General features: G+C 37.7%; 1 protein-coding gene across 1 annotated transcript in view; it reads left to right on the top strand.

Moving 5' to 3' along the window:
* The first annotated feature begins 34 nt into the window (after nt 1-34).
* Nucleotides 35-16,671, top strand: part of SLC30A8 (solute carrier family 30 member 8) — a 35,242-nt gene continuing 18,605 nt past the window's right edge. Inside the window, exons 1-2 of the mRNA XM_004580693.2 lie at nt 35-105; nt 6,922-7,121. Coding sequence (XP_004580750.2) covers nt 35-105; nt 6,922-7,121 — 271 coding nt within the window. The remainder of the gene's footprint in view (nt 106-6,921; nt 7,122-16,671) is intronic.

The raw sequence follows: 16,671 nt of genomic DNA, 5'->3' as shown, positions 1-16,671 counted from the left end.
TTTAAACAATAGTAGCAGCTCTCATCTTGGCTATATGGAGTTTCTGGAAAGAACTTACCTGGTGAATGACAAAGCCACCAAGATGTATGCCTTCACCCTGGACAGGTAATAGACTTCTGTGTCTGCTTCACTGCTTTCTGTGTCTTGAATATTCAATAAATTCCCTGGACCCTTTTGTTTCTGAATTGTTAACTTTTATTTTGCAACTCTGGGCATTTTGCAACATTTTGAAGTTGTTAATGGACTTGTATAATTTATATACTGAAAAAAATGCAATACTCTATGTAGTTGATTCCATTTCTTAAGTATCCAAAGTGCCTGAAGGGAACTTTTTATTAATGTGTTTTTCGTCTGTAGCTTTTCTTCCAGAGAAAAGACATATACAATCTAATGTGTTTTACTTTCCTTGATGATTCCCACTTTTAGGCTAGATTGTCCACTTTCACCATTTTTACATACCATATCATTGTGTTCTAGCCCTGGCAGTGAAGGAAGACCGCAAATTAAAATGCATCCAAATTAAAATAAAATGAAGAGAATGATTGAAAACATTTCTTATTAGCAAATATCATCTTGTGCACAAAAGAGCCTAATGAATTCACTAGAAAACTTTAGGACTAATGACTAAGCTCAATCAGGACGCAGCAAACAAACTCAGCATGCAAATAGCAACTTCATTTTCATACAGTTGCATTGAATAATCTGAACACAAAATTAAGAAATCAGTTTCCTCTATCAGAAAGTTATCCAGAATCCTATATTCACAGCAGCACAATCTACAATAGCAAAGATATGAAACAACCCAGACACCCATCAAAAAGGAGTAGGTAAGAAAGTGTGGTACATCTACTCCATGGAATAGTACTCAGCCATTCAAAAGAGCAAAATTCTACCATTTGCAAACAAATGGTCCCAAATAGAGACCGTTAGGCCCAGTGAAATAGTCAATCCCAAAAGGATCAACATCATATGTTCTCTGATGTAGGCAAGCTACATGCAACAGATCAATAGCCCTTTCAATTTTGTTTTTGCTACATCTCAGGTGGTTTGGTATTTTTGTTTTACTCTCATTCAGTCAAAAAAAAGTTTGTCTGTCATGTTAATTTCCTCCTTGTCTCATAGGTCACAAAATCAATCATTTGCTTCATGATGGTTTTTGATTTTTTTCATTTCTTCAGTGACACATTGGTCATTCAATAGCATGTTCTTTAACTTCATGTGGTTGTAAATTTTCTGTTTTTTTCTCTGTTATTGATTTTGTTTTATGGCTTTTAATTTAAAGGGATGCATAGCAACTGTGTAAGAGACTATCACATACAGATGGGAAGATACAATGCAGTGTGTGTGTATCTCTACTTCCAAGTCAAAGATGGACTACCAATGATTCTGTTGAATGTATCTTGACATTAGGATACTGGACTCTGCCATTGTCCATGCCTACAATATCAGGATATACTTAAATAGCAGAATGATGGGCTTATGACTGATTGTGAAGAACTACACTATTGTAATGACATGGGGGAAATTAGTACAGGGTGGATTGGGTGGGGACTTGGAAAGGTGGTAAGGAAAATCCCAGAGCCTATGGAACTGTGTCATTGAGTAATAAAAAAAAATTTAAAAAAGAAAAAAAAGAATAAAGCATTTTGGAATCAATTTAACATATGAAAAGTAAAAAATAATTCTCAGAATCACAAAATGTTAAAGGAATTGAAGAAACTAACAATTGGTGAAGGATGAAGATCTAAATAAATTTAAAAATTTTGTGTATTGGAAGAGTTAGTATTGTTAAGAAGGCAATATTCTTAAGCTTGAGATCTAAAGTTGATACAATTATTATTAACTAGTTTCCCTTTTGAAGAAGTTGGCTGATTGATTGCCTGATTCATATGGACATGAAAGGGACCTGCAACAGATAAATCACTCACAAAAAGAACAATAGATTTAGAAGATTCACACATCTAATTTCAAAGATCAATACAAACTTACAGTATTCATGACAAGATAAATCATGGAACAGATATGAGAGTTCAAACATGAGCTCTTTTTATGTCCCAAAACAATACAATGGAGGAAAGACAGTTGTTTTAACTATGTTTCCAGAGCAACTGATCCTTATGCAGAGGAGTAATTTGTAGACATTGGTTTATTTTTATAATATATATTTTTTTCTATTTATTTTATGATACAGTTCCATAGACTCAGTAATCTCCCCTCTATCTCCTTCCCAATTTCCTTCTCTGGCTCATTTCCTTCAAAAACAGTCATGAATCCATCATCCTGCTATTTAAGTAGATCCTGACATTATAGGTACAGGTAATGGCAGAAAGTCTAGCATCCTATTGCCAAGATATATGTAAGAGTTTCATCGGGGGTCCATCAGTGATTCAGGTATAGAAATGTGTACTCAGCCCCAGCCATTGTGGCCGTTTGGAGAGAAGATCTTTATCTCTGTTCCTTGTCCACTGTGTAAATCTGATCTGCATTTCCAGTCAAATATATCTGAAGAAAACTTGCCAAATGCCCTTCAAAAATGTCTACTTCTATTTTCTTTGTCAACACCCTGGCAATAGTGTCTTGGTCGTATGCCCCCTTAAGGTTCTCCATTTTTTGCTTCTCCATATCTCAGCCTTCTGAGCAGCATCCAAAGTAATCATTTTAGAAAGATGAACCACAAAATGTTGCTTCACTGGAAAAAAGCCTCTCAACTTTAGAGTTGGAATGCGACTGAGCTCTTTATAGGGATCTTCAGTAGTTTTTACCATCTAACCCCTCAGCTTCATTTTGATCTTATCCCATTCATTTTTGGGGGTAGAAGAGTTACATGGGGCCTACCATGTGGTTTCTTTTCTGTGCAAAGTTCTGCAACAATAGACTGTTTCTTGACTTTGATATTTCGCATCACCAGTGCCCTCTCTTTGTCATGTTTCACTCACATAGATCTTTCCCCAGCAATCTAACTTGTTTCTGAGATATATCACCTTCATAGAGACAGCTTCAGCTTCTCTCCAAGACTGTCCATCATTCTACCTAGCCTATTCTATTATTGGCCAATTTATTGCTCATCTCCCTCTAGTAGAACATCAACTGATCAACATACGAACTCTGTCTGATAAAACATGGTGCCATCAGCACCTCTAATAGAGGCACAGAGCAGACAGATTGCATGAAATGATTTTATGTACTCAATATGTACAATATGTAGAATAAGAAGATAAAAAATTTTAAAAACTACTAAGATGCTGGACTCTATGTTTGATATACGCTTGCAATGGGGTAATCTCAACTGAACTTGAGCTGTGGTTATGCAACAAGGTGGAAGAATCCACCATGGTGGGAGGGTTTGGGGAGGGGTGGGGAGAACCCAAGTACCTATGAAACTGTGTCACATAATACAATGTAATTAATGAATTAAAAATAATAAATAATTAAAGTTAAAAAAAAAACTACTAAAGTATAAATCATACCAAACAGACACAAAGCATAAAGCTAAAAGCTTCCAAGATTTTAAAATATTATAAAGTCCTCTTTTAAAAAAATTATTTATGTTTTTGTAAAGGCAGATATACAGAGAGGAGGAGAGACCAAGAGGAAGATCTTCCATCCAATGATTCACTGCCCAAGTGGCCGCAATAGCTGGAGCTGAGTCAATCCAAAGCCAGGAGCCAGGAGCCAGGAACCTCTTCTGGGTCTCCCACACAGGCTCAGGGTCCCAAGGCTTTCGGCCGTCCTCGGCTGCTTTCCCAGGCCACAAGCAGGGAGCCGGATGGGAAGCAGGGCAGTCGCGACTAGAACCCGCGCCTGTATGGGATCCTGGTACTTGCAAGCCACGGACTTTATTTGCTAGGCTACACTATCGCGCCGGGCCCTAAAGCCCTCTTTTAAAAAATCCTGCTCTAAGACTGTTCAAACTTCCTATCCAAACTTCTCAAAGTATCAAAATCTTGTATATTTCCTTTTTCATCCTACTTATTGCCCCTTTTCTCTTTGAGGCTACAGCTAATTTCATTGGCCTACTATTCCTAGTTTTTAGAAGCTTTGGCAATACTTGAATACATGAGGATCTCCTTACATTTATTCACTAATATCAAAGTCACATTTCATTTTTGACTGCATCGTAGCATTATTTTAAAACTCTTAAGAGTTCTTTAGAATTCACATCAGTTTTCAGATCAAGAACCTCTTCTACATTTAGAGACACTTAGATCTCTTCCTCTAATGGCTGTTTGGTATCAGGGTACAACTATAGATTCACATGTCATCGTTAATTGTACAAATATTTGGAGCTGGTCATCATTGGTCTAAGAATCTCAGAATGTATTTGCCATGTGTATCCTTACAAATGTAGGTTCTCAGGCCATTGTTATGGTGTAATGGGTGAAGCCACCACCTGATACTCCAGCCTCCCCTGAAGGTACCAGCTCATTTCCTGCCCGCTGTACTTCTGGACCAGCTCGCTGCTAAGGGGACTAGGAAAGCAGCAGAAGATGGCTTAAGGCTTGGGCCCCTCCATTCCCATGGAAGAGATTTAAGAAGTTCCTAGCTCCTGGCTTAAGGCCTGCTAATGCCGCCATCTGAGATGTGATTCAGTGGGTGGAAGATCTCTCTTGCCCTTCCTCCTTCCTTTTCTGTAATTCTGCCTTTCAAATTAATACAGAAATATTTTTTTAAATAAAGAAATGTAAGAAAATGTAGATTCTCTCTGATCACCAAATTCCCCTTTCAGATTTTATTTGAAAATGAAGATTAATCATAAGGTTATGATTCACAGCATGCTTGTGTGAAGAAACAGCTACAAAAATGAATTGTCCAACAACAAATCCCATGATCATTCTACGACACAGCTTGATCAAATATAATACTCTATATAGAGAAAAATAAGATTTGGGGCAAGTGTTTGGTCTGGTGGTTGGGATGGATGCAGGGGCAGATGCTCACATCCTGTATCTGAGTTCCTACGCTGAATCCTTGGCTCTGATCTGGGATACAGCAGCGATGGACTACATGGGTTATCATCTATGCTGGAGATTGGGATTGAATTATTACATCTGAATTTTCCCTCTTGGCTCATTGTGGACATTTAGGGGACAGCTTAGAAGATGGGAGCTTTTTCTTTACCTGACTCTTATCACTCTCTATCTTGCTCATTCTCTTGCTCTGGGTATCTGTGTCTCTGTCTCCCAAATGTTTTAAAATACAAATATTTAATAAATGGAGAACATATTAACTGTAGGTAGGTAAGAGTCTGATTCTGAAGCTGTATTTTTGGTAGGATCTGATTGTGACACTGTCACTTTATTTATAACCTTTATAGCCCTCAGTTACAGCCATGTGGTGTGGGTAGAATTTAGCTCATTCTCTGCTCTAGGAACCAACTTAATGAAGTTGAGCTGATCTTCCCAATGTAAGAAGCCCTTAGCCTATCAGCTTGTTTAGTCCTCTTGCTGTAGTGATTTGTTCCCATCTGGCCAAATCAGCATGTTCCTCAGGACTCTTGTTCAGTAGTCGTGACAAGGCATAGGCTCTCTCCCCCTATTGAAGGAACAGGTCCACAATCTGGTTACCATTGACAACCATCACAGGACTCCCACCATGAGGCTGAACTATGATTGATAACTACAAGCAAACCCATTGCCCAGGTCAATGTCTGAGGCCTGGAAACCTCGACATTTCTGTTGGTCAACCAGGATGCCTCATGTATTCATTATTATAAAAAGAGCTATGTGTTCTGTGCATGAAACCCAAAGAATCCCAACAAAAAAGAACACTGAATATATTAAAAGATGTGTTTGACAATGTGCATAAGGCTGTACAACAAAATATAAAAAATTAGACGTCTCTTAGAGGTACCCAGTGCTTTGTACTGTTATGTAATTCAGAATTTCTATAATTAATATATGTGTTATTTGGGAAAAAAACAAACATAATTAGAATTACAGTCTAATAATCAGCATCATCTAAGAAAAAATCAGCTTTTTAATTCTGGATGGTGATCAGCCAAATGAAATAAATCTTCAAGTGGAAACTAATTTGCTGCTTTTTTTAATGCTTCAGAGCCAGAAGAGCAAAGTTCTTAATTTTAAGAGTATCATCTTAGTCAAATTACAAATGTGCTAAAATCAGATTAGTCAAGCTGTACGAACATTGACATCTGTTCTAGTGAAGCTTGTTTTTAGTGTTGCTGCAAAGGGAGCAGGTGTGGGATAGTAGAAGCATACACGTTCTTGTGTTTCTGGCTCTTTGGTCTCCTGCAATTGCTTGTCCTCTCTAAACCTTAGTTATCTAAACCCAGAAATGATGAGGTTGACCTAATCGTTATCTACAGTCTTTTGCTTTGGGAGATTTTGTGATTCTATGATTAACTAAGCCACGCTGTATTTGGGAGCAGAATTCATAGTTACTGCCTGATTTGAGAAATGTAATTAGATTTCCAATCTCATTATAACATTAAGCAATGAGTAGACATTGTCCACAAAAATAAATAGTAAGAAACTCATAGGGTTCATATAGTTTTAGCAGGAAAAAGTACCATGATTCATTAAATGAGGTTCATGTGTGTTTTATCTTCTATCTGATTCAAATACTTAATATCTTACAACATCCTCTTATTATTGTTATTTTGTAGCACAGCATTTAAATTCTTTTCCCAGTGAATGAGTGGGAAGGTCTTACATTAAAGTGTACCTACAACTTTTGTTTGTTTAATATCAATCAGCAGCTTGTATTGATTGAATAAGAACTTGGCTGAAAAAAAAGTAAAACTTAAAAGCAGCTGTGAGTTGAAAAGGCACTTAATTACCTGTTCTTTACATGTGGTATTTCTCAGAGAAGGCACAATGAATGACAGCAAGGGCCGGTGTGTCAGTGAGGTGTCTGTCTGCAACGGTGTTCACTTGTTGCTTCTGTTGAACTCATCCATAGGGTGGAACAGCAGCAGAAATCCGTGAATGAAGATCAATGTCCTGCAGGAAGGGCAGAGGAGCTGGTGGCAGGAGGCATCTATCACTGCCACAGCAACGCCAAGGCCACAGAGAACAGGGCCAAGGAGCAAGCCCACGCCAGATGGACACTCTGTGCTGCTTCGGCAATATGCTTTGTGTTCATGATCGCAGAGGTCGTGGGTGAGTACTTCCCAAGGCTTTTCTGGCTAAACAAGCCAAGAAATGAAACTCTCCCACAAGGATGTGAGGTTATCTCTGTTTCCTTTTAAAGTAAAATATAATATTTGCTGTAAGTATAAGGTAACAATATGCTCATTGTGGATAAGGTAGAAAACAGAAGAAAAGAATAAAATTCATTACTATTCCACATTCAAGTGATAATCTGCAATAACTTTATGGAGCATTTTGTGTCATGTATGCTCTGTGCATATAGCTTATAGCTTTTTAAAAACAGAATTGAAAGCATTTGCTGATACCATCATATATTATTCACAAAATTGAATAATGTTTTATAATATGCTTCATTACAATTTACTGTTCAAAATCTAGGAAGATTTCCCTGTTCTCGGATAAAACATTGCTTGCCCTTATGGTTAGTCCCTTCACCTCTACTTCTAAAAGCAGAAATAATTGGCTGAAGTGTCATGAATTTTTTTGTTTTTTTCATAATTGATAATACCAAACTGCTAACAGAAAGGTTAAAATAATTCATACACCTTCCAGCTATAAATGAGAATGATTTTGTCTTTAAATCTTCAACAAGATTTATTGGGGGTGGTGGTTAAGCATACCCGTAGGGACATCTAATATCCCACAGCAGAGTGCCCGATTCCAGTCCTGGATTCACTTTCTATCCAGCTTCCAGGTATTGTGCTCTTTGTGCAGGCAGTGGGTGATGGCTCAAGGATTTGGGTTTTTGCCACCCACCTGAGAGACCTTTGTGGAGTCTTGGCTGGTTTCTAGCTTTATCCCAACTTAGCTTTTGCTATTGAAGGAATTTGACATTTAAATAAATTTAAAACATCTTTATTATAGAGATGAATGTTCATTTTAATATCCATTGCTTTGTTTCCTTTCGGATATTTTTTCACTTTTGTCAGTAATCTGCGTTCATATCTGTAATGCATTTTCTTTGTCTCCTGACTGTTCTTTTAAAATTTCGTGGTTTTTTTTTTTTTTTGGTTTGTTTTCCTAAAGAGAATTTGCTGATTCTGTGTTGATTTCTAGAAGTTCTTTATGTTAAATATGACGTTTCTAGTTTGCTTTTTACCTATTATTTTGTTTGTTATGGTTTTACCTATATTTAAATTTATTAAGATTATATATATTTTTATATTTTGTAATTAAAAATCTTCCCAATATACTCAGAATTTAGCTAGTTTTTCTATTCTTTTTATTCTTATTTACATTTTTCATTTAGTTTTTACGTTGTTTTGAAAATTGGTATATTGTATGCTCTAAGGATTCACAATTCCATTGTGAAATAGCTAATTAACTTTTAACATTATTTATGGATTTATTACTTATTTCCCTCATTTGTTTTCGATGTTTAATTGCTTTTCAAAATTTTACCAATAGTAGGTTCTTACTCTGATGTTTTCTGTACAGTATCAGCAGTATACTTATTATAGGCTTATATAATTGTTCCTTCCTCATGATTTGTAACTAACAGAAAAAGGTTAAGAATATTAATATGTGTTTGCTGTTCTAATTAAACATGAAAATCACTTTGTTCAATTCTCCCTCAAATTATGATAAATTTAACTTAGGGACACAAATCTTAATTAATAATTGAATGAATGATTTTCTTCTAACTTGCTATTTCTCTAGTTTTCTGAATCAGAACTATGCATGCTGAAGTGGAAGGTGTAATTTTAATCATTTCCTCTCTATGAATAAAGAAATTTTATTAAACTTTGCAATCATTTCTTCCTTTTTTAAGGAATGCCTTGTTTATCAGTCTGGCTTTGGAAACATTTGAAGAAAAAGTCAACATATATTTTAGCATCTTTGTTATTCATTAACATATTTGATATGTCTACCACTTGATTATATTTTGGCCATTTTTCTGATGCCACTCATTGAAATGTTCAAATATATTATTCTACTTAGGAATATTATATTTGATAGCTTCATGTGGAAATTTAATCTCTTTGAAGGAACTAAATTTGGTATGTAATAGTTTATTTAATATTTTTCCAAAATATAACAACACTGTAAAATAATGTTGAGGACCATGCTACCTGTCACTAACATCAGGGTTTTTTGTGGTTTCCTTTCTTCCCTATATTCAAAAGGAAGTATATGAAAAATAGACTATGCTAAGCATTTTTTCTGCATTATAATAGCTAGCAACTAGAATTAACTTGTTTTCTAGCTTTAGAGTCTGTGGCTTTTGCATTTTTATTTAGATTTTTTTTTTTTAGTTTCTGAAATGTAGAAAGCAGCTAGAATATATTCAGAACAATTCCAAGGTTAGCATATAGCCATCTAGTCAAAATGTGCATAGCTAATTCCTAGCACACAATTTTTAGAGCCAAGGCAAGTCCTTTGAAGGAACTGACTCAATCGCTTGTTGCAGTTGCAAAAGCTGTAAGCAGCTCCACTACGGAAAAATCCTATGGGAAATCTATTGACCTCTGTATCAAGGGAATATTCATTTTTATCATTGACATTCATGAGATTGTGGACAATATAAATTGTTCATGTCAAGAGTTTGGAAAAATGGAAAACACACAATAAAAGAATTCATCCTGAATATGACTTGAAAGGGGATTTTCTTGGTCCTCCTAATGCTGTACTGGCACCATCTCCTGCAAACACATCTCAGGAAGATGCATAAACTGACTTGCTTGCTCCTTACTTTATTCCTCTGGTTTTTCTACAACCCACACGGCTGGATTTTGTCCTTTCCCACACCAGTATATAATCAGTTTGAAATGAGGTGCTCTCCCACTCACAAAACGGACTCTTCTCCTAATACTCTTGCTTGTGTCATGTAATTGTTTTTTGAAAAAAATTTAGATTCATAACTAAAAAATGAATTTATCATTACCACAAGATGCTTACATTATGTGTGCTTTGTGAAATAGCTAAATTGAACTGCTTGTTATTTTACCTTGAGTTTGTGCTCGGTAACTTTACCGAATTTGTTTGTTTTAGAATTGCTTTCTTGGGTGGACTCTTAAGGGTTCTCTCTATAGAATATCACATTACTAGCACACAGAGACAGTTTGACTTCTCCTTCTCGAATAGGAATGCGTTTTACTTGCTTCTGTTGCTGAATTGCTCTGGCTTGGACTTCAGCACTGTTCGAAATGATGAGAGTGAACATCCTTGTTTTGTTCCTGGGCTCAGAATAAAAGCTTTCAACATTTTTACCACTGAGTGCTCCGAAGCTGTGGATTTGTCATGCATGTCCTTGTGCTACACAAAGGCACAATATTTGTATTGTATAACTTGCTGAGGGTTTGCCACTTCAAAAATGACAGTCTTTTTAGGGAGGTAGAATGGGCAGCTGTTCATCTGAAGTCAATTAGTGACTCTCCGTTCCTTTTTATTCCTCTGAATTAGAGTACAAATCTGACTATAGAATCAGATGAAGGAATGCAACAGATACTAAGTGATAATCCCTTATTTGCAGATGAGCTGTATTGATATTAGGCTGTTTCCAAACACTGCTCTTTTCACTTACCTGTCTTCACAATTGTTTGATGCTTCCTTCTTGCCATGTTAAGTAACCCACCAACTTTTCCTCCATTTTGGCTACAGGAAATTCACAACGTGCTGGGCTGAACTGACAGTTGTGCTACAACTGGAAAGGACAAATTCAGACTAGCTGTGAATATCTATGCTTGTCCTCATTGGCTTGCCACAAGTGAAATTAGCTCAACACATCAGGAATTGTTGGTACCCTAACAAAACAAGAATTTTGGCATTTAAGACATTCCACAGTGCGACTGCCAGACTAACAAGTGATATTTTTGTTTTGCTGCACCTCAACCTGATTTCTGTCTTGTAGGCACATTTGTTAATTTCATTCTCTCCAAGGTAATTTTGTATGCACAGTACCTGTAGAATTTTCTTGTGCCTGTTTGTTTGAACACAAAAGCTCTCATCTTCTTTTTCATGCTCTTCAAAATCATGGCCCTCGATTTAAGACCCCCCCCCCCCTGTTTTCAACACACCTCTCCCCAGGGCTATTCTTAACTATATCAGAGAAAGAAGTTATTTTTCTCAGATCACCCTTGGGAATTTGGGTTATCCTTCTGCAGGATATGGGATATAAGTGAGGCTTTGAAGAATGGAGTGGAATTTGGAGGTATCCAAAAGAGAGATAATGAAGCTCTCACAAGTAGAAGGGCCTGGCTTGAACAGTAGGAAATGGTGAATATGAGCTCACCTTGAAGGATTGTTCATGAATAGGTTTGGAACAGGAGAGGACATTTGTACTCTTGTTCAAATTTGGTTCACTTTCCAACATTATTTTTTAGTTGACTGCCATTTCTTGTTCAGCATGCTTATCATACTGTTTGCACTGATTGGAATTTTGGCCTTCTTGGCTTGAATGCCTCAGGCTCAAAGGCAGATGTGGAGTTGAGAACCAGGTTGGATCAAGAAGAGTGTGTGAGTTTCACAGGGAGGCTGGAAAAGGATGCTCTATTTCCTCTACAAATGCAAAGCTGAAATGATGTAGGTCTGGCTTCTTGAAGTTCATCCTTCTTGCTTATGCAGAAAAATGTAGAGAAACAACCAATCACAGGGTACAGGGAAGACTGGAGGAAGAATTAAGGAAGGGTAAACAATTGAAAATCAACATGCCATATGATCCAGCAATAGCACTCCTTGGGATATATCCAAAACATCTCCTACTCAAGAAACCAACATGCACGCCTATGTTCATAGCAGCACAATCTACAATCGCAAAAACCTGGAAGCAGCCAAAATGCCCATCAATAGAAGACTGGATAAGGAAGCATGGTTCATCTACTCTATGGAATACTACTCAGCTATTAAAAAAAACGAAATGCAGTTCTTTGTGGACAAATGGGCCTGACTGGAATCCATCATGCTAAGAGAAATGAACCAATCCCAAAAGGTTAAATACCACATGTTTGCCTTAATTTGAGATGAAAAGATGACAACCTGAAAGATAGTACCTGTATATTGTAATATTAGTGCAATCTCTAACAACCAGTATCCAATACAATAAGATAATGCGATATAATCTATAAACCAACAATTAATGTCAGAATACTTAAGATCTACATCGAAAAACTGTAAAACCTACTATACCCTCAATACGCTATGTTAATCCGTAATGGGGGGGGGAGTGCAGGGAAGCCTTTCAGGACCATAAAAAGAGTGAGGAAAAAGTACAATATAGCCTATCATGATCAAATCTGGTAATTCATAGACAACAGACTCAAAGTGGCACTAAACAATAGTAAAACTACTATACCAATGCATGAGGGGGGTATCGGGTGCGATCCTGACAACCTCTTAATAGGAGGTCATGTGCGTGGAGCAGGGGGGCACTCCAGGGTAGAGCAGGTGGCAAGGAGAAAGCCTGGATCCCAACCATGAAGACTCCCAGACCTTCACTACAAACTATTAAGACGAGCAACAAGGACTATATCCCAAATGCCAAGGAAGCCACAGGGAATTGGATGCCCTCGGAGGCCGAGTACTCTGAGGTCTCCCACCCTCAACCGGAGCTCCCGCTAGGGATGGAAGAAGTCCAAACACTACCATGAAGAAACCAACGTCATCGGAAAGACAACCAGAAGCCCTGAGCGGTCCGCAGAAACAGAAGAACAATAAACTTCCTTCGGGACCAGGGAGGAAAGCTTTCTCTGGTCTGAACCTGGCTCCACCTCTGGACCCCCACCCTCCCTTGCAATGACCATCAGGATCGCTCCGAAAACCCCTCATAGCAAACAAACAATCATACAAACTAAAAAAACCTAAAATAAATAGACAAACAACAAAAAGTAGAGCTTGGAATGTGACAGGAAAGAGCTGGCATGGATTGGCTGATGCCTCACTGGGTGGGACACGAAGATTAGTCACTCTTCACCATGGTGTTGGGGATTTCCTGCACACCCCCCCCCCAAAAAAAATGTTCTGCACCTTAACTGTTGACAAATGTCTTGTTAGAGTTACAAGCCAGTCTAGATTATCCTAAAATCTGCCAGAACAGCAAAATTATACTTCAACACAACAAATGGCTAAATACTAAAATGAAATAGACACGAGACAGCTGAATGGTACCTTATAGCCATTTTAAGGTATATAGTAGCTGGTCCTGTGTACAAACTAAAATTGAAATCTCAATGAGCAAATCATAGGTTGTGGTTAAGAACATGCTTCTTCTTTTTTTTTTTTTTAACATACTGGTTACGCAAAACCATGTCAATTCCATAATGTTACAAATTGCTGTTGATGTTATATTGGGACTCTTAATTGACTGGGATGATATTCTACCAGCTCTAACTTTGGACCAGAAATGGTCTCCCCAAGAAACTGTTCAACCCATCTGGACAATAAGTAGCTGGACTCTATGCTTGGTATATGTTTGCAAGGAAAGAATCTTGATTGAATTTGAACTGTAATACTGCATCAAGGTGGAGGAATCCACCGGGGGGAGGGGCGTGGGGAAGGGTGGGGGGATTCCCAGAGCCTATGAAACTGTCACATAATGCGTGATAATTAATAAATATATATATTAATAAGTATATATATATAAAGAATTAAGGAAGGGTATTAAACATCTTATGTTCATAGTTAATGGTTCTGTGAACTTGATTTGACACTTTGATGTCATGTGTCAGTAACTAGAGAAGCAGTTGTGTAAACATGCATCTGCAACTGAAAAGATAAACATACAAGCACTGAGAACTCAGAATGAAGCTCAAGCTTGCCTGTTACTGGATTAAACTAAGAACAGAGGAAGTAAGAAAGAGAAAGGTCTGAAGTCAGACCACACAGGGTTAATCGTGGATGTGGTGAGTGATCATCAGTAAACAGGAACACAGAGCTTGGTACAGGCTGGGTAAATGGCAAGTGTCTCAAAGTGAATAAATTATTTCTTTTTAAGAGAAAGATACAGTGAGTGGTAGCATAATCCTAACTTCTAATAGTAAGAATGACTACTTTCAAAAAGTAATCTCTTTTTTAAAATTATATTTATTTGAAAGGGAAAGAGTGAGCTAGAGAGAAATTCCTCTATCTACTGGTTCAATTTCCCAGCTGCTTACAATAGCCAGGGCTGGGCCAGGCTGAAACCAGGAGCCATCAACTCAAGCTTGTTTCCCACACAGGTGGCAAGGATCCAAATACTTGAGCCATCACCTTCTGTTTCCCCAGGTTGTACATTAGCAAGTTGGAATCTGCAACTAAGGGAGGACTCAAACCTTGGCACTCTGATATAAGATGCAGGCATCCCAAGCAGTATCTTAACTGCTTCATCAAACATCTTCCTGATTATTTATTTGAACAACAGAGGCACAGAAGGAATTGCCATCAACCGATTCATTCCTCCAGTGACTGCAACAGCCATGGCTGGGCCAGGCTAAATTGGAAGTCAAGAACTCAGTGCAGGTATCTCAGGTGCATGGTAGGGACTCAACTATCTGAGCTATTACTCATATCACTCTCTCCTATTAACATGAAGTATGAGTCAGAACCACAGCTGGGAACTGAACTAAGGAACCCAGGAAGCTTAACTTCTGCCTAATGGGATCCTCCTAATGGTACCTATCACCAAAGCATCTTAGTGACTCAGATCATTTATAAATTTTGAGGTTCTATCAGTATATAAACTTAAGGAAATGTCGAAACATGACTAGGAAAACTACTGGTTAAATAATTTGATGAGTTTTGACATATGTAATAATGTTATTCATAAGATAAAGCAGGAATTCTAGGAATGTGTATTAATAGCATGTAATGGTATAACTTAGTATTTGGACACAAGGCTAATATTGTTGGATGATTTTGCTTTTCAAATCTTAAAGGCAGAGTGGTAGATGATGGGGACAAGGCAGAGGGTAGAGGATGGGATGCACCAGGCCAAAGCCAGGAGCCTGAAACTCCATCCTGATCTCCTGTATAGGTGGTGGGGCCCAAATATTTGGGCCATCTTCCACTGCTTTTCCAGGTATGTTAGCAGGGAGACAGATCAGAAGTGGAGTTGCCAGGACTTAAATTAGCAATCTGCTATAGGATGTCAGCATTGAAGGAGACTGCTTAACCAGCTACACTAAAGCACTATGCTGAATATTTATTTCTTTCAGTCTAACCAGTGAATCTCCATTTCCATGGAAAGCACCATGGAGACTTCAGCTCAACTGTCTTCAGTCTGAAGCAAGTATGAATATCAAGCTCAGGTCCTATCCAACGGCTCTCCTCTATAGACCCTATGTGGGACCTGTTTCCAGGCACCAGTCTACATACCTTGTCAAATAGTTCAGAAATGCAACAACTACTGCCTTGGCTCATCATCAGAATCCTTTTTGGCTGTTTCTGTTGCATCCTAATCTCCAAGTTCTCTACATCCTCTGGGGAGTCCTCTCTGATGCTGATGAAGATCTCTCAAATATGATCTGAGTAAATCACAACTTTGACACTAAATTATAAATGAGTTTCCTTTGCTCTCAGGAAAACATTCAAATTTCTTGGCTTGATGTTTTATATCCCAGGCAAGAATTCCCGATCCACCTTCCTGATCTTTCCCATTCTCTCTCCAACCTTGTATACCCTCTGCTTTTCCAACAAGGTTTCATGTTCTTTCATTTATCGGCATTCATGTCCCTTTTCTTACCTCTTCTTAAAAATCCCCCATTTTATGTAATTTTTTCTTGCTGATTCTTAGACCTCTCTTTTGTGAGGAGTTTTTTGTTTTGTTTTCTTTGTTTTTACTGCATGCAGCAAGGACAACCCTGTGATTCCTGGTCCATTAAAATGTCTTTACTGCAATGAGTGTTTACTGAAGAGAGGGATTGTGATACGTGTGTCTTGATGTATCCAGTTCCTGGTACCACGCACAGCAAGGGCTCAACAAATACTGCCTGAATGATTGAATTAAGTATCAATAACAACCCACGATTTAAAGGCAAATCCAAGTTCACTTGCAAACTACCTCTTGAAAGCAATTTTCTGTATAGGATTTGACAATGATTTCCCAGTGTTTCTGATGGTTCCTATTAAGTATCTCTGATGACTGTGAAAATGATTCTCAGTTCTCAGGCTTCCATATTAACATGCTTCTCCCAAAGCATGTGTTGTATCTTTTTCTGTTGCCTTCTGACTCAGCCCAGACTATTGAAGAAATCCTACAAAATTTCACTATTTTGACTTAGTCTACATATGCCATCATTCATTGATGCATGCTGCATAGCTACATGTAGTCATTCTTCAGGCAAGAATAATGCATTGTTAATACAGCTTTATTATCAGGACCAACTTTGGCAGACAGAGCAACATTAGAGGATAATTGGAAGGACAGCAGATTTGTTAGCAAAACGTTGCTTTTTGGCTAATGAATCATTCTGATTTTTGCACTGACAATTCAGTAACAAGCTTGAAGACTACTTCACTTCAGATCATTAAACTTTGACATACTAGTTATTAACTACAGCTAGAGCCAACAGTCTGTGGGGATTATTGCAATTATGAGCCATCTATGTAATTTTTTTTAATCATTAGGCAAGACAAGGTGAGGCTGTTG

Source organism: Ochotona princeps, chromosome 9 (assembly GCF_030435755.1).
Source record: "Ochotona princeps isolate mOchPri1 chromosome 9, mOchPri1.hap1, whole genome shotgun sequence".
NCBI classification, from domain to species: domain Eukaryota; kingdom Metazoa; phylum Chordata; class Mammalia; order Lagomorpha; family Ochotonidae; genus Ochotona; species Ochotona princeps.
This window is presented reverse-complemented; position numbering and strand designations above follow the sequence as displayed.